General features: G+C 37.4%; 1 protein-coding gene across 1 annotated transcript in view; it reads left to right on the top strand.

Annotated features, from left to right (window-relative positions):
* BCO1 (beta-carotene oxygenase 1) overlaps positions 1-24,174 on the top strand; it is a 433,849-nt gene that overhangs the window by 342,728 nt on the left and 66,947 nt on the right. Inside the window, exons 8-9 of the mRNA XM_044081793.1 lie at positions 924-1,029; positions 14,230-14,324. Of these exons, the coding sequence (XP_043937728.1) occupies positions 924-1,029; positions 14,230-14,324 (201 nt within the window). The remainder of the gene's footprint in view (positions 1-923; positions 1,030-14,229; positions 14,325-24,174) is intronic.

Genomic DNA, 24,174 nt, shown 5'->3' with positions numbered 1-24,174 from the left:
AAGTTGCACTTTAATTGGATTAGGGATTAACTCTGCTTCACATGGATGGGGAGCCTGTACTATAGACAAGGCGTCCCTGACTACTGGGTCAACTCTAAGGGGTGTGTTGTCAATATGATAGTTACCGGGGATGAATGACTTCCCAAAGGATACTATTATGCATTTATTGGCATTCAGTTTTAGTTCATGACTCTGACACCAGTTGTTTGTCTGTGTCATTTTATCTGTGACACATTTTATCCACAAAAAGTTTCATAACTGTTCCAAAACAATTTTCATCTTAAACACAAATGACTAAATCACATTTCATAGAAAAGTGTGTAATGCTATAGAAAATGACTGCTGGTGTGTTTTTCAATCGTAGAAATTAAAATGCAAATTAATGTTGATCAATATTTGCATATTTTTAATGCCCACTGTTGTGTTGTATCTGTGTCTATAGAAGTTTGTGTTTGTGTGTCTGCAGCGATTCACAGTATGAAGAGTTTTTTTCTTTCCTTTGCAGTTGTTTGACTGGAAAAATAGTGTATTTAATTAAGGAACACCCCCCACACACGCGCACACACAAAACAGAAGTTTTGTAGAAGTATTTGGTCTATATGATGTTTTAGATGTAACAGGATTCAACTAAGTGTGTTATAGATTAAATGTATATTAGAATTAATTTTTTAGATGATTTATTATTAGATGAAAACTGTCTTAGGTGAAAGGTAATATATTCATATATGTATGCATATGTGTACCTCTGGTGTGACCTTATACCAATTGCAGTGCATATTTCATCATTTTTATTTATTTTATTTTTTTATTTCCTTCTGTTTGTTTTTATTGTAGCTAGTAGAACTTGTATTTACTCAGGGATAGTAATATCCAATATTGTATCTAATGTATGGAAATCATTTTTCTGACTGTTACTTTTTCAGGAAGCTCCTGTGGGTGCTAACATTGTCAAGCTAACATCTACCACAGCTACTGCACTTAAAGAAAAAGATGGAAATATATACTGTGTTCATGAGACATTAACTGATGGTGAGTCATTGATTAAAGTGCATAGAAATGTATTCTGATGGAAAAATAAGGACAGTTTTGTTAATCTAGTCTGCTCATATCCATGCCAAATAGATAATCGTTGCTTAACAAACATCATCATTTCTGTGGCAATTTTCTGTTTGTCACACTCCTTCTTAATATTAAAGCTGTTTTGTTTTTGAAAAATGCTGTTTCATCAAGGAATAAATCATGAATTCTTGATCATATTTTGTCCAAGTCTTTCTCATGCAGCTTTCAGACTGCATCCATCACTCATGCTCATAAAGTTTAACAAAAGTTGCTACACTAATGTTGTGAATGTTACTGACTGCTTGAAGTTAAACATTTCTGTTGTTCCCACTTCTTCTTTCACTTTCCTTCAAGATCTCCATAGTGAATGATATGCCTTATGATCATTGAATGGATACTAGACAAACAGCCGGCCAACTGTCTACTACGCAACTTTATCACATGACAGGTTGAGAGGAGAGGTTTTGTCATTGCAACCTTACTTCATCACCAACTTGAGAATGGTTGTAGTTCTGGCAGGCATCTTTATAGGTGAAGAAAAGCAAAAAAAAAAAAAAGGCTCCTGTACACTTTGTAAATACCAATAGACTGTCCACTTTATAACTTTTAAGTGTAAAATATATAGACGCCTGTCCTTTCCTAAACATGAAATGTCCATATAGTTTCTAGTGTGTCAAATATTCTGCACTCTCTTTCAAGTTAGGTGTCTAGCCTAGCAGGAGTTAACCTTCTTCTTGTATAACCATATTCCTTATGCCACTTCTTCAAACCCAGCCTCCACCTGCCTCTTTATTAATATATTTTTTGTCAATGAAGCCTAGAGCATTCACCAAAACATTTGAATGATCAGTTAGTAACGTGTCTTTCACATCCGACTGTAAACCTTCCTGGAAATCACTATCTGCTGATTCTAAGTACAGCAATCTGCTTGCCTAGCTTCTTGTTCTGAAATTGTTTGTCGTCTCTTGAGTTTCTCCAAGTCCGATATTAAAAAGGGGGGTTTACAAAGCTGGCATGACAGAGAGAACAGTGCATCATGCGTTTATGTTCTGAGTGACCCTGATTCTGTCAGCATTACACATGCAGGTAACTGGCAGAGAGAAATGGATAGGTTGGCCTAAGTGCTGCTGCCCAGTGTTGGAGGCAGAGTGCACACACCAGTAGAAGCTTAGAAGCAGGACATCAACCCTTTAGTATTGCTTAAGGTAACATACAAAGATTGCTTTGTGGAAGCTGCCTTTGCACAACCCATGGCAGCAAGTGTTTCCTGTCAGAAGGGGCTCTTCTTGTGGGATAGCCTTAGCGAGTAGAGCAAAAATACTGCCTAAAACTAATTATCACAACATTTTCCAGACAAATTCTACATTTTTTCCACAGGCAAGTTCATGTGTGGAAAAGGAAAAGTTCTGTTCATGTGGAAAAGGAGTTGAAATAAAATATTCTCTGCAGGCTTTGTGGAAGAATAGTTATTTTGCATGTATTATTATTATTTTTTTTAATCAGAGTCCAGTGGTCCAACGTATACAGTCTGAGAAAAGGTTATTTGTAGGCAGGATGAGGGACCAGTCCACATCTGAAAGCAGCTAAGTTTATTAAAATAATCAGTATATCTCTGAGATTTGCAAACATTTCTCCCCAGTCAATCAATCGATCAACATTGTTTGTGTCAGTGTCTTTGGAGGAAAATGTAATAGAATGAAATGCATTAGGCAAAATTCTTTGATTTCGTTAGAGTTACATTATCAGAGGTATTCTCAGCCAGAAAATGATTATTCTGGCTGAGAGTGGGGGATGGGGGTGTAGTCTGTATATGAAACCTGCAGTGTTTCTCATTAAAACAATCAATTCCTTTTTTATTCATTTCCTATGACTAGTTGTCAGTGAGATTAAGCGTGTATTATTAGAAAGAACTTATTTTAAGGGAGCAGTGTGTATGTGCAAGAAGACGCAATATCACCCAGAAAAAGTACTGCATCTCTAATTTGTAGATAATTTAGGTGTATCCTGTCAAATGTAGGTTACTTGGGAAGATGGTCTGTGGAAAGGAAGCTGAAATAAAATGTTTAATGGCAGTCTCTTTGTTAAAGCAGTTAAAATACATTATTTTGAGAACGTTAGGGGTAAAATTTGTGTGGAACAAGGTATGGATTCTTTAAATGAAAGCAACTCCATCAAACAACTGTGTCACATCACCGTAGTCAAACAACTAGGGATCATCATCATTTGGCCTGTTTCTCCCATTTTCTGCATGGGGTCAGGGTGTGTTGTCACACGTTTTTCAGTAGTCATGCCTGACTGACACAGGCCATCTCCTCTACACTGCACCCATGTCTCCAGTGGACATCACAATTTCCTCTTGTCTTCTTTCTGATTCTTCCATAGCTCCACCAAATTATCTTCTGCTTTCCACCACATATGCCAGAACCACGGAAATATCTTCGCTTTGACCTTCTCTTCAATTATAGCTACTTTGGTCTGCTCTGGTATTATCATTTCTTTGCCCTACACACAGTGTGCATCGTACCACCTGTATCAGGTCACCTCTAGCGTCTGCCACTGCTCTGCCTTGACTGCCAGGTGTCTGTACCATTCTATAAGTAGTGGTTGCTGCTTGTATTGAAAACTGTACTCTTTATCTTCTTTGGCATTCTTCTGTCACACACTACTCCTGACACTATGTTCCAGCTGGCTGCAGCCCCGCTGATCCTAGCTTTTACGTCGTAATTCAGACTGTCCTCAACCACCCATACCAGATACTTTAAGCTGTTAATTTGTTCCACTGTATTATCTTCTATCTCAATTTTCAGATTATTCTGATTTCTTCCATTTGCTGCCATTACAACTGTCTTGCCTGTACTTGGTTTTATCTCAGATGTTCTCAGTTTTGCGTTCTGTTCCCCTCTCATTTGTTGAAATTCCTGTTCAGAGTCTGCCTGTACTTTTACATTGTCTGCATATAGCAGCTTTGTTGTTCTTTCTTCTCTGACCTATTTGCTAATGTGTCAGTGGTCAGTATGCCTCAGAACAGAATCTTGATGCACACCCACTCCCACTGGGAGCCCCTCTGCGAGCACAAGCACTGCTTCTACTTGCATCATTAGGTCATTGTACACAATCTGCATTAATTCTGCCAGAGCTTATAGGACTTCAAGTCATAAGACGGTCCACATCAATTTTATTGGGACCCTGTATATGCTTTATACAAGTCTAAAATGCCCATTTGGACCATTTCCTTATCCCTATCTTCTTCTCCACTATCTGTCTCATTGCAAACATTTGTACATCATCCTGATCTGAATCCAAACTGCTCAGATCCCATCTTTCTTTCTACTACTCTATGTATTCATTTATCAGTTACGGTCTTCAACAGTTTCAAATAGTGTGGAAAGAATTTGATACCGCTATAGTGCCCACAACTGTGAATGTTCCCTTTGCTGTTGTGCACAGGGACTAGAATGCATATCCTGCAGTTATCTGGGATATGCCTTTCACTCCTTACTGCTATGGGAACCTTCAGGGTGCCATTTCTCCCTTTACTCAGCCAACATCTTGATCATATCTGCCATGACCTCATCTTTGCCTGCTGATTTTCTCCGGCATCATTTTCAGTTGTGCTGCTCATCCTTCTACTAGGACGAACTCTTCTTCTTCCTCTTTCATCACAGGCTATGTCTGGGGCAGTACAGCTTCTACAGGGTTTTCTTCATTTAGAAGCTTCTGGAAGTACTCCTTGAATCTGCGTTTGATGTCCTGCGGACTAGTGAGCAGGTTACTGCTGGCATTTGTTATAAATGGTGTCTGATGACTGTCTCCATCTTTCAGTCTTTGCCTTACAAACTGAAAGTTTCCTTGTGCGATCAACTGAGTCACTTTAGAGTAACAGGTAGGGTGCTTCTGATGCCTTGTTCTTTACTATTGCAACATCTTTCTTTCTTTCTTTGGACCTTTGTTTGACAACCAATGTTCCTTCTTAGCCTAGTCTGTCTTTCTTTTGATAACTTCCTGGACTTGCATTCCACCACCAGCTTTCCTTATGTACCTTATTTCCATACCTGGCTCGTTCACATATCTCTTCTGCAGTCCTCACACATGCTGTTTGTAGACATTGCAATTCTTCTTTAACTCAACCTACCTCTGCTATTTCCTGAGATACTATAGTTTGAGTATTTCATTGAACTCTTTACAGTCAAGTTTCAAGTCTTCAGCCTAGTCTCTATTGATCTTAGACTCTTTTCTGGCTACAGCTTGCAGCTGATTGTGGCCACCAGTGGTTTATGCTGTGGGCCGACTGTTTCACTGGGGATGACTTTACAATCCCTGTTTCTACCCCAATTTCCTTTCCTTAAAAGAAGGCTGTCATAAAGGTTGTTAAGGGGCCATTTGCATATAGCCCATGGTTCTCCACTACAGACGTTTGAAGGTATTACACGGTTAAGACTCGAGCTTGGATGGGTCTTTATTGCAGTTTTTGTCTCCACTCTAGAGGATACTATGCACCACAGCTGATACCAAAAGTGGCTGGTCTGCACAACTTTTCCTTCAGTAGACACTACCTAGAGTCTGTGCTGTTGCCCTTTTTACAGCCTCTTTTTAGGAGGTAGGAGGCATGGAACACATGAAAGGAGAACATGCAAACTCCACACAGGCATTAGTCAGAGGTGAGGCTCGAACTGTGTACTTTGTGCTTGAGAGGTGAAGGCCTTTACAGTTATGCCAGCTATGCCATTATAAACAAACAGCTAGAGATGTAGATGTTCATTATATTGAGCACTGCTGCTGTAGCCTTACCTATATGGGTTATACCCTGCATAGGATGTAATAGCCAGCCAGCATCCAAAGCACCTGGGCACCTTCCATGTGCCCAAACAATCAGTCAGCTCAGGTTTAGTGAAGTAAAAGACAGGTTTGGGCATCAAGCCCTTCAGAGCTTTCCTGCCGCTGAAGAGTACATTCCTCTGAGGCTTTCAAGAATCAGCTATTGGCTTGTGCTGTTCCTTTCCTAATCAGATAAAGATGTTCATCATATTTATCACTGCTGCAGTAGCTTTAGCTATATAGGTTATATCCAACATATGATGTAACAGCTGGCCATCTTCCAAAACTTCAGGGCACATTCCACATGCCCAAACTATCAGTCAGCTCAAGTTGAGCTAACTAAAAAGACAAGTTTGGGAGTCAAGCCCTTCAGAGCTTTCTGCCATTGAAGGGTATGCTCCACTGTGGCTTTTGAGGATAAATGGTCTGTACTGTTCCTTTGCTGGGTAGATAAGTTCCCTTTGGACAAAAACAAATTTCCACTTCACAGAACTTCTTACTTTATAACACTTTGCTGTTTAGGAAAGTTATTTTAAAGCTAGGTGCTTGTGTTTTATATACTGCCATGAGATTGTACTGTACTTTAAAATGAGAGCGCTCTTTTTTCCTGTCATTTTAAAGTTAAGTTGTTTAAAGCAATTAAAATCTATTTTTTATTTGGATAAATTGATTATTTTGCTTTTTGGGTTTGAAAAAATGTTTTAAATTGCTTTTTGCTGTGTTTTTGTGTGAAAAAGTGACTTCTATAGCCTTCTAAGTTTTATCAGCATTTGCTGTTTATTTTCTCCAGAAAACAGTCACCATTTTCAGTTTGACCATATAACAGTCTATCAGTGTCATGATCAGTCCATTTTCCAGCCACAAAAATAAAAAGTTAAGTAAACAGCCTTTGTCACCAGAACATGCTAGCAATTTGCCTCAGATGCAGGTGGGTGACTCTGCTGTGGCCGTTAGTTATACGTCAGACCATTCTTCTTTTACCCTGGATCCCGCCTACAGCCACTCTGGACCAGGGGTTAACCACATCTCTGCAGCTGTTGCAGTTCCCTCAGTGGGTAAAGGAAACCCATACTTGTCTGTCCTGGAAGAGGGGACAGGGAAGGCTTCCATGTTTTGTCAGAATGTTTTGCCCATCCCTGGAGAAGCTGCTGCTGCCATTAATAACACTATTAGCCCCATTTTGTCTGTCAAAAATGAATGGAAAACTAAAGATACATCTACTCCTCCTCAAATTTCCTTATACAGGAGTAGTTTTCTGAGTCTGGATCAGGATTTAATTCAAGAAATTGATCCTTCTCGTAAAATAGTTTCTGGTAAGATAAAGAGGGATACCTCCTTTCCTAAAGAAGTTCAAGATTTTGATTCTGGACAGGAAGATAAAGAGACAGATGCAGGGTTTTGTCCTCCGATTTCTGATTCAAACCCAGAGGACAGCTCAGTTTGTCACTGTCCCTGTGAGGGTTCTCTTTCTCTGAAACTATTTCTAGAATGCATCAGTGTTTTCTGTGGGAGAACACTGAGATTTCTCAGTCTCTGAGAAAATACTTTGAGCTGTTACAGAAGGAACTTTCAGAACCTTCATCCATTCCTCCAGTTCAATCAGCTTTAGAAGATGTCTGCAAACTTTTAGTCAGCCAGCTGCCCCTAAAAAGGAAGATAGGATGTATAACATTCATCAGTCTTTTACATTTTTATACACTCTTCCCAAACCTGATCCAACAATTGATTTAGTTAACCCTTCTACTGCTAAACATTTAATTAATTCTAATCCTATTCTTTTTGATAAGGATGGAAGGATTTTTGACAATTATGGGGAAAACATGTATGTTTCTGTAACTTTGATTTTTCAGGATTTTGAATTGTCAGGCATATGTTTGTTTGTTCTGACTAATTGTGAAAGTATGAAGAATGTTTGCATGAAGTTTCTTCTTGTGAGGAAAAATCTGCTTTGTGTAAACCAAGAATGCGTAGTTCCAGACTGCAGCGTATCCACGTTTTTCCATAGTTGGATGACTTGCTTATCTTTGCAGAGTCTTTTTCAAAGTGTCGTTCTCACTTGAGTGAGATGTCTGTTATACAAGCTGGGATTCCAAGAGAAAATTCAAAAGTTTGTTTTGACTTCTTCACACAGAATTGTCTTCCTGGGGTATCAGTTCTTCCACAGGAAAAATAGATTTTTGTCTAAATCCATTTCTAAGGCTTTCCACTTAAGACTTTGGTCACTGTGAGGGCATACCTCACAATTCTGGATTTCATGGCATCTATGATTGTTAATGATACTTTGCAGCATGACCCCATGTGAGAAAGATACAAAGAGCATCTGAAGTCTCTTTAGTCCCACATCTCAGTGCTGGGGTTTGTCAAAAGAGAAATCAAGTGGTTTAGACAGCAAATATCCTTAAATCCAGGTCTCCCTTTTCCCTTCCAGCTCCAAAGCACAGTCAACAAAGTTTCCTCAGACTTTGCCTGGGAAGCAGTTTCAGGAGGGATAAAAGTGCAAGATGTGTTGGACACCAAGGACAAATGCAAGCACATAGATATAAAAGAGATGCTTTGTCTAATCAAGGCAGTAAACTCTCTGAATCATCTTTGGTCCACAAAATCTCTTCCAAGTTGTTACAGGCAATACCACAATCATGTGTTACATCAATAAACAAGGGAGGGGCAGGTAGTACCCCTTTTGCAGACTAGCTATGTTAGTTTGGAATATAGCTTCACTGACCAATCTCACTTTTCTAGCATTCCATATTATGTCAGAGCAAAACTATGTCCCAGACAAGCTGAGCAGGATGAAGGGCAGACCTTCACAAATTGAAACTAGATCGGGGAGACTTCCAAGATTTGATCCTTCTGTGGGGATTTCCTCAAGCAGACTTATCTGCCTCTTCTCAAAAATCAGCTGACAAGATTCTGCTCCTGGACTATATTCAAGGCCTGGAAGACAGATGCCTTTACTTTTCCTTGGACAAGATGGAATGTTGCTGTATGCTTTTCCACCCTCTCCACTGATATTCATGGTACTGCTGAAGATTCAGAAGGAATCCCCCAAGATCACTGTGGTGACTCCCTTCTGGCCCAGGCAACTGTGGTTCTCCCTTTGTTTGGAAATGGCCAGGGGCAATTACTGCAAACTTCCTCCCAAAATTGATCTGCTCATACAAGATCAAGCATGTTGGATAGACCCCAACACCAATCAAAATCAACTTAACCTGGATCTTAATTCCATTTTGGCACCTTGTTTACTGAACACATGCAGGTACTAATGGAAACAAGAAAGCCTGCTAGCTATGTATAAAGTCATATGTTATACAATGACTCCGTATTAATGTCAGAAAACATGCATGCAGATTGGCCCAGCCCAACCAGTGTGCCCATTGTAAATCCCACAATATACCAATGGAAAAAGGTCCAGTCGCCCGGACTTTTTTCCATGATCTTAAGATCATAATTTTGTAGTGGAGGAACTAACCCCTACTCCATTTGAACCAGCTAACCTAGCTGACTTAAGGTTCTTAACATGGAAAACAGTTTTACTGATTACTCTGACTTTTATGAGAAAGGTATCTGAGTTTCAAACTCTTATGGTGAGTCAACCCTGTCTCATTTTCCACAGGGAAAGGATTTCTGTGAGAACTAATACTACTTTTATGCCTAAAGTGGGATCTGAGTTTACTATAAGCCAAATTATCCATCTCCTGTTTTCTTTCCTGAACCCAAAAGTGAAGGAGAAAGATTACTCCATATTTTAGATGTCCACAGACAGCTCAGGCACTATCCTGATGAACTAAGTCTTTCATATCTTTGAATTAATTCATTTCCTGTGAAGGTAAACAGAAGGGACATCCTGTGTCAGACTGTTCCCAAATGGTTATCTAAGCCTATTACCTTTTGTTATACTCACCACAACACATTTTTCCAGGCTCACTGTGCCTTGGCGTCATCTGTGGCTTTTTGGAAAGTGTTGGATTCTAGAAGTATTCTACAAGCTGCAACTTGGTTGTCTGTACATACTTTTTAGAAGCACTACAAGACCGATTTCTTCTCTAGGTCTAGATCAGGCTTTGTTAGGACTATTTTCCAGGGGCCACAGGTCTCTTCTCCTTCCACCTCGCAAACTAGGGTAATCTACCCATATAGCTAAGACTACTGCAGCAGTGATCATTTGAGCATCTAAGTTGATTTACACAGCCGTACGGTCCATTACCTTTGCACATAAATGCACAATCCACTTAAACTAAAGAAATACCAGAAAGTGTTATAGTGGTTCAGAGATACAGACCTAGATAGGCATCCAAAACAGGGAAATATAAACCTCAGAATCTAACAGTATGTCAACTTCCATTAGTTTTGGTTCAGAACAGAAGTGTATGTATTCCTTTGTTTTGATTTTTTTTTCATCTTGCAACAACAATGTCCATCAGTTTCTTAAACATGCTCACCATTATGGCCTCAGAATTAAAATCCTTGCTCATTTATGCATAAAATACTGTTTTAGGTATTTGAAATGGTCATGTGAAAACACATTACCAAGTATTGTGTGTTGCCAGACAAAAACGTCAGGTTGCAACGGTTCCAGTCCACCACCCTTGTGTGTCAAAATACAACCTAAGTTTACTTTATAACTGAAATTCAAAATGCCTTGCTGAGGAAATTTATTAAAACATGTCAGCCTGAGAGTAGAAAAAATGACAGTAAAATAATTTCACACAACAGTTCAAGAGATAACTGTCCCCTTAAGCACATAGTGTTCATTTCCACGTTGAATCAGTCTAATCATATTTTGTAGCTAAATATCCTAGCGTCTTTGCCTAAAAATTCAGTGGAAAATATCAACCCATTTTAGAAATGTAGTCATTTGTAGACTGATGCAAACATTAACCAAATGGCCAGCAGCAAGTCATGATTTTTGTAAAAACGGCCGTCATTACAGTTACATTCAAAGCATTAAATGCACACTGCTAAATTTACTTTTAGTACTTTTCCAGTAAAATTCCTGCATATTCTTTTTACGATGGTGTAGTCTTATGTAAAGTTATGAGATTATTCATCTCTTAACTGAAGGTGATTTTGCACAGTGAAGTGGGTACAAAAGAATTTTACATAACACACATCAAATACATATAGGTCCCTATCAAATTATCGAAGATTCAAAACTTTGAAATCATATGGTCAGGACCATGTCATCGAAGTTTCAAAATTTTGAAACTTTGAACGTTTTGAATGGAGATAGCAGTACAGCATGAAATGGGAAATTTACCCTTTTCTGCAATGTAGTGTGATCTCGGGATTGGTATATTTAATGTGAAGGAAGGTTTGCCCCCCCACCCGCAAAAACATTAATATATTTCTAATTTCAAAGTTTCAGAACATCGATAGTCTGACATAGATAATTTCACATAGCTCAATATATATAATATATATATATATATATATATATATATATATATATATATATATCTTTTTTTTTTTTTTTTTTTTTTTTTTTTTATACCAAAAGTCACCCCCATAATACATTTTCAATTTGTTCTTAAAAATATCTAAACTAATGCTTGCTTTGGTATCATGTGGTAGTCTTTTCTAGGCATTAACTACTTTCTCAGAGAATTAATGAATGTATCCCTCGTTCCTATAAAATTTCCTGCACAGGTTGTCTGATGATTCTGTACTTACTGCTTTTTCATAAACCCAAAATTCTTGGAGGTGGTTGTCTCTAAATGACCTATATACCTGAATAAGGGTCTCTTAAATATCTTATGAGAAACTGTATGAGTTCAGTATTTTGATCTTTCATAATAACATAAACTTTCACGTCCATGGATGCCCCTTGTATGTTTTCCCTGCACTCTTTCCTGTTTACTCATGCTACTTTTCTTGTAAGGTTTTCATATGATTATTATGACATATTCTGGTTTGGTTCTAATGTAACTTGCAAAGAATGATTTCATCATTACTGATTTCCTAGACTTTATTTTGACCTAAACCATCATGAATCACAGTCCAAAAAGTACTGTACGAGTTTGGCATAAGGGACTTGTTTTCAGTCTGCAGTCTCAAAAGAAGTGCAGTCTCATAACTACGGTGGTGTTTAATATTCTGCACTTAAATTTCAGTGAATGTTTTTATTATCATATTTTATGAATGTAAGTGATTAAAATGCTGCATCAGGCATGAAAAGTGATCCCAGACAGAAACAAATCTTAAGTCCACTATTGCTGTATAGTTTTTTAAATCAAAGTACATTACCAGTGGCTCAAGGTCAGTAAACACAGCTGTAGGATATGTGAGAGATATAGAATGATATGGTAGCTGAGGGAGTCTCACCATTGTTTGGGTCTGTGTACCATCTGACCTTATCCATCTAAACAGTGCACATTACATTGACTACATCTTCATTACTTTTTCTTGACTATATGTATTCATTATGATATAAATATACCACAACAATAGGGCAAGCAGGGACAGCCTTTGAAAATGGAAAGTGGTATAAAACAGCCAAGGGAGAGTTCTGTTGGAAACAAGGTCAGTGTTTCCCTCTGAGGATCCCCAACCAGCAGAAGTTATGGAAAGAGAAGGCCTTGTAAAATGCAGTATGAGTGTTTCCAGTACAGGAGGATGCTGTGGGTAAATACTATCCATGTATTTTGGAAAGAAGGTCAGTGTTTCTCTGTGAGGATCCCCAACCAGCAGAAGTTATGGAAAGAGAGGGCCTTGTAAAATGCAGTATGAGTGTTTCCAGTACAGGAGGATGCTGTGGGTAAATACTATCCATGTATTTTGTAATCAGAAATACTCGATCTAGGAATCTAAACCTCTTCTGCAACATCAATAGAACGGTTTAGAGGGACAGAGGATAACACTTCTCTGGAACAGACTCCCCATGCACACAAAACACACTTCATCCCTGTCCCATGCACACAAAACACACTTCATCCCTGTCCATTTTTAAGTGCAAGTTAGATATTTGGGTAGGAAACAGAACACTTATCCAAGATTGCCACCTTTACTACTAATGGACAGATTCAATTCCTAAATGCTTTATCCCATGTATGGGTTTCCTCAGATTATCTATGGTATGATCCCAGTTGTTCTCATTAAGGGGTAATATATAATTATCAACCATGGGAAGGGTGATGGGTTAGGCCAATCTATAACCCAATGGATAAGTTATTTTGAGCACAAAAAAGGGAAATTAGCTAGGTTTAAAATGTCCCACTTGACCAGCTAGCTCAGTACTTGCCAATGAACCTACGAACCTATTACTTATACATAGACTGTTTTCATCATATATAATGTCTTCATCAGTATAAATGGCTAGCAAATACTTCCACCACTTAAAAAAAACAAAGGTTATGTGGTACAGTCAGGTGACATACAGTTTCATATCTTAATGTTCTAAATCAGAAGATAAATATTTTATAAATACTTTACTTTAAACTATAGTCTAGATCAGGATAAGCAAACTGGGTGTCACTGAGCTACACCTCAGTGAATCCATATGATACCATATTTTCAGAGTGGAAGATGTCAGTGCTTAATGGCATTGTAACAGTATCCCTCGAGCCTAGAAATCAACCACCAAACAAATCTTACTAATTCCTTTTCAGCATGGCATTAGATTTAAATTGCTCAGTACTGGCCAGTACAGCATTAAAATATGACTGCAGCCTTTGCTTGCATGATGCAGTTCTACACAAGGCCATATAAAATGTATTTCTCAATGGTGGGTCAAATGCACATTTATGCAAATCATAGAAAAGTGTTTAGGTTTGTGTAGCATACCAGAGAGGGTTGGATTCTTTTAACAAAATCCACACTGTTTTCCTGTATATGTCAGCTTAACATATCTGTTATTCTGCAAGTTATAGACCCCCTTTTACTTCTGAGGTGGTTTATTTCATGAAAGAAGTGTGTTATTGAACTTGAGATTAAATTAAAAAAATCTATAGGCAGGAGTACCTTAGGGGGTTCTTAGACTTTAGTCCTGCATTTAGGGGTGCTTGAGTTATTATACAAATGCACAGTGGTGTGGCTTGCTGTTCATCATTATGGTGGTTTCTGAGGTAGTCATTCCACTTATAGTTTTTTTTTTTATATTGTTTCTGCACAGTAGTCTACCACATAATTACTGTCTGCATACAAAGCTGAAAATGAAGGAAAATGTGCTTTACAAACAACTTGGAATGGGTAACATCTTCATCAAGGTGCTTGTCATTATACACAGTTAAATATCCCTGAAACAAAATCTCAGACTTTTTATAGGTAAAATACATTAACAGAATAACACTTTCTTCTGAATTATAGTGTCATGGTGCCATTTTATGTGGAACTGCTATTAACATATTTATTTGTTTGCAGGGATTGAGTTACCTCGAATTAACTATGGATATAATGGCAAAAAGTATAGATATATATATGCTGCTGACGTAGACTGGAAACCAATTCCAACAAAGGTAATTATAGCGTGTATGTAAAATTGACTCAACTAAAAGTGGCACCACAAAATGCAGATGTGATTTAAGTCAGAATATTAAGCATTTTCATTTACTGTCAGTGGCTCAAAGCATAATTCAAAAAGTTGTTTCATCAGTTAATTAAGTGGTATTTTCTACTGTTAGCAGCCCTGCAAATAATTAGAGATATCCCGAACTGCTTTCAGTAATGTTAACACTGAAGTCACTGTTGTGCAGAGGAAAAGGTATATGTCCTTGAAGATATTTCTGAGAAGTATATAATCGGTGAGAGGCATTTGGCAGACTTTACATCAGTGAATTGTAAAACAGAAACTTGCATCTGCTATTAAGCACATGGTGGCCACTTTTATTTATTTATTTACTATTTAGTAAACGGGTAGATGGGCAGGTACAAACACTCTCTTCAACATGACATTAAAGTACAGAAACAAAAGTAGACAGCATGAATATTCAAAAAGCATGTCTGGGAGATGAAATGGATGATACATGCTCTAGCAATACTAACATCCATCATATTCAGATATTGGAAATGGTAAAGCATTGATTTCACCCCTGATTTATATTGCTAGTACCATAAGCACTGCCTCTCATTACAGAAAGGTCCTGTCTTTAAACAAATTAGTACTGGAACATCTTTGAGAATGCTTTGAGCTTATTAACATAGAGTTGCTTAGCACCCAGCCTGTTTTATATGTCTGCAAACATGTTTGGCTAGGTTTTTACTATGACAGTTGTTTTTGTCTTTTTGTGTTGTTCTCATGTTATCAATTAATTTTCATTTTCAAAAAAAAAAGAAAAGAATATTCAAGAAGCATGCAATACATAAGAACAAATACAAAATCAAATGTTTTTTAAAGCATCTTGGAGTAAACCTATGAGTGTTACAAATCCTCGGTTCTGATTGAAAAGACATACAGTGTTGCAAATTGGAAGGATTTATATTACAACTGTTACTTAAGAGTCCAGAGCATTTGAGGGGGCAAAGCTTGCTACTTTGTGATGGAGAAGAGTCTTGGTCAAAAAGAAATTGTTTTGTGAAGGCAACAAACAATGTCCTTCATATCAAAGAAAAACTGACCAAAGTCTGAAGTCAAGTGATCAAAAAAAATGTCCCCATAGTCATTTAAAATGGTGCATGACAAACCTTATGTAATAAAAATGTTTTAGTGTGAGAAGGAGTCAATGGATGCACCATTTGTCTGGAATATTTACCCAGCATGACTGCAGCTGGGTCTGTTCAGTAGAAAGGAAGGCTGCACTCACACAAGTGTAATGTGTGTGTGTAACCCAGAGCTGTTGGGACATGCTCCACTTAAAGAAATCCCAATCCCACTGAGCTACACACACTAGGGACCTAAATCTTGTCACCACAATAAAGAGAACATGCCAGAGGGATAGATTCCTGTCCCAGAGACTTCCCATACTCTGGAATAAACTACCTATCTGTATCAAACAAAGCTCCTCATTAGCACTCTTCAAGAAAAATCTTGATGATTGGATGGGAAATAGGAAATTCACCCCGGGGATCACCTCTGTGGCTCTGCTCGACAGTGGCACAGGAAAATAATTTTCTTGGGTGGCAAAAGTCAGGGTACCTGTTTGTCTGGGCTTGTATAGGCCCCAGGGCCGATAGCCTAGTACATGCCTACCTATGAACACCAAGACACAATATGAATAATAAATTAAATGACCCCACCGGCAGGTCTCCTTACTGAAATGCCCATTCCACTAGACAGACCACTAAGAACTGCAGAACTGAAGGCTGAGTTACAATATACAGGGTATAACTTGAAGTTTCAGCAGCAGTTTAGTGAGGCAAGTCATTTACTTACTGACAAATTGTTTTTGTGCCATGTTATAAGTACAGTCCAGCAGTACAAAATGCCTCGGGAAGCATTTTTTCAGATATATGGGCCCAAGAAGCAGAGGAAACACATGATGGCATGTTCAATTCCCTCCCCACCTGCACCATTTGAAACCACTGAAGGGAATACATGCAATTTCTGCAGGAGGGGGACTATATAAAGTTGCTAGGACCATATAAGCAAGCTCTACACTGAACTAGGAGGTATGCAGCCCAACCCAGTGCCCCATGCCAACTTTTATTGTGAATCGGAGAGTAGGGTTTATATGGCAAGGTGAAGTGCTTATTTGCATTCTGCTTTACCATACTGCATTGCAAAAAGGAGCTCTACAAGGTTGTTACATCACCTTGCTCAACATTATGTAGTCTGTGGTGCAGTTTTCATGAATTTCTCAATCCCCCACCTACAGTGCATCAGACACAGTAGGCTTATGTTGACTGACACTTTACACACAGCATCCACGAATTACAGTCAATATAATTACCCCCTGAAAACACAGAATGTGGTGTTGTGGTATCGCTGTCATTTATAAATGACAGTAAAAATTAAAGCTAGTCAATATGGAACTAAAACAAAAAGCCAGTCTGTCCTTTGCAAGTGGTGGTGCTCTTATGAAGCTAGTATATTTAGAAAAATATGAGAACAGCAATATATATATATATATATATATATATATATATATATATATATATATATATATCATCTATTGTTCAGGTAATTAAATGGTATAGAACAAGGGCAAGGCAAGCAGAATAATAAAGGGGAAAAATGGCAAATAAATTCAGCAGTTACTACAGTCACTTTTCAACAAGAGCTTTAGTAGATTAGAAATCTAGTACTACAGGCTCACTTCACTGTTTCATTCATTTCATATAAGATCTATTTAATATGCAGAACAGGCAGCAGATGTCCACTGATGATCACTATTAGCCCATACTAGCCTACACAGTCCAGCTAATCTGCATTTCCCACAGCAAGGCCAGCCTAACCCTTCTACATAAATGCACATTTAATCCCATTATCATCATTATCCCAAGCCTCCTAGTAACCTAGTCCTCCTGCTGCTTTCTAAATGTTTGCTTTCCATTGACTTATGATGTCATACCTTGCTTTTTTTCTGTCTTTATAGCTCTCATTTTCTTAGCTGTTAACAGCAGTGATGTACAATCTTTTGTTTATTTTCTAATTTTCAGCATTTGGGTTCTACCCCCCCACACACAGACACACACAGACACCACACACAGACACCACACACAGACACCACACACAGACACACACATGTTGTCTGTAAGAGGAAGAGACTAAAATTACTGGTTTAGCGCTAAACCCATTCTTTTCTTGAACAAGGCCAGCTTGGAATATGACAAAAAAATGGTTGTCAAAACCCTGTCCTCCATACCTCTGCTAAACTTTTGTGATTCCTGAAAATATTTCTCCTGTCATTAAAGGAGTCAAAGTACTTATGTTAACACTGCTAATTAAGCAGTTTTCAGTTTGTAGAAATAGTTCTTCCAAAATTAGTAAATCGCTCTCCTGAATATTTAGTTACAGGACCTTTTATGATTCTGGAGCCAGCATCAGTTCTGTCATCAGTAACCAAAAGGCTAGTAGAAGAGCAAAGGTTTCCATGCATGTCCTGCATCCTTCTCCAAGATAAGCATCTGGAAGTTTTCTTCTCCTTTTATTGGAAAAACAGAGTAATTCTTCATGTCCTTTCTTGACTTCTTCAGAACTCCTCTTTAACTTTTTATTTTATTTATGTATGTATGCATTTATTTTTGAACCATCTCTACCCTAACCATTAAGCTTTTTACTGTCTGCTCTGACTACTTCATTCCTGCATTGGCTGTGTCTGTAACAGTACTGCCAGCTGGGTAAGAGTCCACTCAAAGTAAGCCATCATTCTCAGGTGATGTGGACCTTTTATTTTTCTCTACCCACATTTCCACCTCCACACTGCAGTATGCAGTGATGTCAGTGTAGATCATGTCTGATAACTTGCTAGTGCATTCCCCAATGTACTTGCAGCAGGACTGGTGCCATGGTCTTTATCATGGGTAGTAACACTGACTGACTGAGAATTCATTTTCTCCTCCCAGGAGAGATGTGGCTACAAAGATCAACTCATTCCCATCTCCCCAGCTGACTCCATAGGGACTGGATCTGCTAATCAAACTCAGATCTCTTGAATTGCAGTTGGGGCTCTGTCTGTCTGCACCACAGAACCATATCCTTAGAAGACTTCTATAAGGATTTAATTTAGTTACCATTAAGCCCAGGTACAGGTGTAGGTGGCCAAAAGTGTCTTTCAGCAGGTTGTACCCCCGAGGATGCCTCTTTTGTAGAGGTCACAATTTTGGTGCAAGTGTTTTATTTAGCTGGGTCTCTAAATATATGTGTTTTTCAAAGAAAAGTAAACATGTTTTATTTTATTTGTCCTTTGGTAGCCATGAAAGTCTGACTGAGCCAATGGCCCATTTTCAGCAGAGACCTAGGGAGTAAAGCAACGCAGCAGACTCAAAAACATTTAAACAGTAGTTGATGAGTAATTATATACAAGTGGAGAAAAGCCCTACAACAGATTAAATATTTTACAATGAGCTGGGGAGAAAGGCTCCACAAAACACACACAAACCCATTTTACAATAGCTGATAAGTAAATTATATACATGGGGAGAAAATCCCTACAACACATGAAACACAGATTGAGATACATTTACATAATATTACTAGGGTAAACTATGATCAAGAAATTAATATGAACTGCAAGTAGCAAGTCACTTTGCAGAAGTACATAGCATATGTCAAGTAAACTAATGCAGTTTTTTTCTAAATATTGGCTGCATTTCTAATAATGTATGGAGGTGAAAAATAATAGAGTTTGCTGCTGCCAAAATCAAGTAGTAGAATTAGATGAAGAGGAGTGTTGAGCGGGAGGGACAATTAAGGACATGTATTGAGAGAGATTATTATTAGAGAGGTGAGAATGTTATGGAAGGACATTACACAGGAAAATAAACAATAGAAAGTGTTGGCTGAAGAAGTAGAAAGGCATACATTAGAAGTTTGGTATAATAAAAACGAGAGCTTCTTTTCATGTTAGGCCATTACTGCCTAACAAGATATGGCAGTGTTAGTGAATTAAGAGTGAGAAAGGCATAGTTATAGTGAGTTGGTAGATGGATGAAGAGTCTGTTCCAGAGAATACGACTTGTCTGATAAACCTGTCTCTCCAGCATGCCCAATATATGTCACTAGCAAAATTTAGCTCTTTTACTGTAGTAGTTCCATTAGACAGAAATATTAAAATGTATCATAAATCTGAAACCTAAACAGCCTTGGATATTGACAGTTTCTCCATTAGATAAATTGTTTCATGATTATCACTAAGACTTTATGAAAAAATATAATTTCCTACCTCCATAAGTTCATAAGTGTATATTGGGCTAACGACTACTATGGCATTTAAAAGTTTAGCCATGCAACCAAAATGTGACACAAATTTGATTTATATAGGGGGTGATTTACTAAATGCCTCTGTCCATCAGAGACATAGGCACAAGACCAGGGGTGAATTTCTGATGACCCATCCTTTGGTCCAAGTGGCACTTAAATAGTGATAGGAAAGAACTCTGCTTCACATGGATGGGGAACTATTCCAGATAATGGGAGTTCTCTGAGAAACATATCTGTCTCTCTAATGTGTCCTGTTTATGCTGCAAGCAAGATTTAGGTCTTTTAATCTCGTAGCCCCAGTAGAGAGGGATATACTTCACTAGATTCGTAACTACAACTGACCAAAGTAGAAACAAATGCCAAAACTGCAGTAAACCAATGCCAGCTCAAATTCCAAATCAAATGACACTGTAGAGGTGCAGGATACAATACAAAACAGCCAAAGAATCAAAGTAAATTTTATTGAGAAAATAAAAGAAATGTGAAACGCTTAATTGTTTCACTGCGTTTTTCATCCTTAAACATAGGACTTGTTCAGACAACCTTTTCCCTAAATCCTTTCAGTTTATACCAACACCTAATCTCCAATTACATAATAAGGAAACAGTTAATTAAATAATACAATATATTTAAAAACACCCTATCTATTTTTCAAATTGTTACAAAATTTGTACTTAAAAATCCAACGCAATACCAACCAGGGTCTGAATCACTTCCATGCAGGTCAAATAATTCATTACATCATTTGAATATCCTCACATTATTTAAATAATAAAATTAAACTGCAAAAAATGAATAAAAGTAATATATAATACATTTAAAACGTAATAAACCATGCTACCCCAAGTGGCCAAACTGAATTAATTACCTTAAATTCACTAAAAATTATGAAGTACTATATTTCAAGTTTCCCTAAAGAAAATGAATATATATAAAAAAATATATATAACTACATCCTATTATAACAAAAACACTAATATAAAAGCCATAACAGCCATACTAAAATAATTCAATAAATATATATGTAAAATAAAATCTAACCCAGTTAAAAAATGCAAAGTACCTAAACGATAAGTATATGTAAGAAAACTGTGTAAACAACTTTGGAAAAAGAGCCTTTCTTACAATCTAGCTGTTCATATCTTAAGAACAGGTGATATGGAAATATTTTCATTAAGACCAGGAACAACATGTGCTTGTAAAGCTAACTGCCAGTAAATCTCTCAATACTCTATTTTCTCTAGTCCCACCTCTTGGATCGTTTGGTATTTCTTCGAGTACAAAAAGGAAAAACTTGGCTTCCTTGCATTTTAAAGTATGTTTATATAAGGCATTACTGATATCCTCCATTTTGATATCGTAGTAGTGTTAATGAATCCTACATTTCAAATCCCTTTCAGTTTTTCCTACATAAAATGGCAAACATTGTGTACAGGTGGCCACATAAATCACCCCTTTACAATTGCAGTTACTAAAACTCTTAGCCTGTATAAATGTGTCTCTGCTGGAAATCTATAAAGCGCTCTTTTGCTAATATAGCCACACTGGGCACACATTTCACATTTCAAAGTCCCTTGCTTTCCTAACTTATTTTCATTACTTATCCTATCATCATTTTCCAGAATGTTCTTAATACTAGAGCCTTCTCTAAAACTAAATTTTATTGGTTCATTAAATGCACTTTCTAAATCAGAAAAACTGCTAAAAAGCTTCCAATAAGTAATTATTGTATTTTTTATAATATTAGCATTTTTATTATAATTTATTAGAAATGCTTCCTCGTAATCTAAACATCCTCCTATGCCATTGTAGGGTGTATTAGCTTCACTGGTGTTTTTTGGTTTAAACTCTACATTCTTCCTCCCCAATATTGGGTAATATCTATCACTTCTAGCTCCCTTGACTTCATTCATAACCCTCTCTATTAGTTTAACTGGATGTCTTCTGTCCAGAAACATATCCATTAACTTCAAACATTCCAGGTTAAAATCCTTGTCATCCTTGTCATCCTTGAGGCTCTTATAAACTGACCCTTAAGAATGCTCCTTTTCTGTCTGTACAGATGCATACTGGTATAAAATAAATAAGAATTGGAAAATATATCTTTTCTGTATATCACTTGACTTGAATTCCTGCAGTTCTTCTACTGCATGGATAGTCGCATCCAAATAATTCACCCTCAACATATCATTCATGTAGGTAAATTTAAGAAAATCAGTAGCTTGTTCTATATACCATAAAAACGCATTCAGATTGTCCTTAGTACCATTCCAAAATATACAGCTATCATCCAGATATCTCATATACAATATTCCAGTATTTCACATAAGGGAAATTAAAAATAATTTTTTTCTCCCAAGCATGCAAGATTATGTTTGCATAACATGGATCATAACTTGCTCCCATAGCTACCCCACTAACTTGTTTATAAAATTCCCCTTTAAATTGAATGTAATTGTTAATGGAGCACTATTTCCATTAATTCAAGAAGAACTCTGAAATCTCTGAAGTTGTATGTATCCTTTCCCACCTTAGCTTCTTCAAACCATTCCAAACCTAAACCATGAGGTGTAACTGAAAAAAGATTTACTATATCTATTGTAACAAAAACAATGTTCTTAGTAGTACATATTCTGAATGCCACGGTGGTATGGCGGTAGCGTTGTTAGCTCATAGCAAGAGGTTCTCCCGTTCGATTCTCGGCTTGGCTTGGGAGTGCCTTCTGTGTGGAGTCTGCATGTCCTCCCCGTGGTTGGGTAGCGTTCAAAAGACATGCGTGCGTAAATGGGTGTGCCTTCATTGAAGGCTGGGCATCGAGCTGGCACTTTGGCATTTTGTAAAAAATCTACTGCCAATCATTAGCAGACCGGAGTTCCGCTGTGGCGACCCCTTACCAGGAAAAGCCGAAAGACAAACAACATATTTTCTGCTACTCTTAAAAAATCCCAGGAAACCTTCCTACTTAGTCCACACCTATTTTAATTTTAAATCAATATATTTCACTATGGGGAGTGTTTTAGGCCTGTTTCCAGCTACTATGGGCCTCAAAGGCATTGTTTATTATATTTTAAATGTTATATATTACGTTTATTCTTTTATTCATTTTTGTAGTTACTTTTTTATTTAAGTAATTGTGATGTAACAAGTTATTTGGCCTGTGTGGAAATGATTCAGACCCTGGTTGGTATTGCTTTGGACTTTTAAGTATAAATTTAGTAACAATTTGAACAATAGATAGGGTGCTTTTAAATATATTGTATTATTTAATTAACTGTTTCCTTATTATGTAATTGGAGATTAGGTGTTGGTATAAACTGAAAGGATTTAGGGGAAAGGGTTGTCTGAAGAAATCCTATGAAAAACATGGTGAAATAGTTAAGCGTTTCATATTTATTTATTCGCTCAGTAAAATTTACTTTGTTGATTCTTTCGCTGGTTCATAGTGTAGCCAGCACTTCTACAGTGTCATTCGATTTGGAATTACTAGATTCCTACTCATAAGCCTGATTTGCTTAAAAATATAAAGGTTGCAGTTTTTTACCTCTAAAGCCCATGAAAAGACTGCTTCAGTGTCTAGACATTCTGTCAGTAGTAATTGTACAGCAGTACATGGACTACAAATAGGGTCTTTACTTTGTTGTAATGTAGTAATGAGAGCTCATTAACCATGTATTCCACATGCTACCTTACCAAAGTTGTTCAGTAAGTTATAGATAATACAGTAAAGAGGTCCAGAGCAACGGCTGTTGCCATAGGAGTCATCCCTGGTTGCAAACTCAGCCTTTTCCACATGATGTGAAAGCTGAAATTATGCATGCTTCTTCAATATGGATTGTCCGTTTGGTAAACTTGAGTGCCTTCTGTCATAGCTGAACAAAAGTGCAAACAAAGCCTATAGTGAAGAAATTATATCAACACTCCATCTGCATCTGTTAACATCAGATCTGTGTCTCCACTAATAAGGATCCTTTGTTAGAAAACACTATCACCAAGTAGTCTATGGGGAGCAGGAAACATCAATATAAAACACTTCAAAAACATTACCAACCTATAAAATCTTGGTCTAAGTGGGTTGCAACCTGTATATTTTACCTGGTTTTGCCTTTTCTGTAGATCTTTTTATTATCATACAATTCCACCAATGAGAAAAATAATGTCAGATAAATTCATTTTAAAGGAAAGATACACAATACAGTTTGGGCATGCTCCCTCTCTAATAGGAGTGGCACATAGTATATCTCGCCAGTGTGCTATAGCTGGCTGCAGATGTTCTTACCACTGAAAATAGCTGTAAGAGTACCTACCTGCAATTTTAATTCAGTATACTTTGTACCCCAAAAGACAGGACATACAAAGGCCAGTCCAAGTTTTGTCACATTTGCAATAGATTATTGTCACAAATTATTGGAATATTGCACTAAGAAACATTTTACACCTTCTAACCAAGATTTACTGGATGACAGCAGTGCCTATGAAAAATGTTGTCATGTATATCTCACTTTAGGGAT

The sequence above is a fragment of the Protopterus annectens genome, chromosome 8.part1 (assembly GCF_019279795.1).
Source record: "Protopterus annectens isolate FY-2018-M chromosome 8.part1, PAN1.0, whole genome shotgun sequence".
NCBI classification, from domain to species: Eukaryota; Metazoa; Chordata; order Ceratodontiformes; family Protopteridae; genus Protopterus; species Protopterus annectens.
Note: the sequence above shows the minus strand (reverse complement) of the source record. Positions and strands in the feature narration are given on the sequence as shown.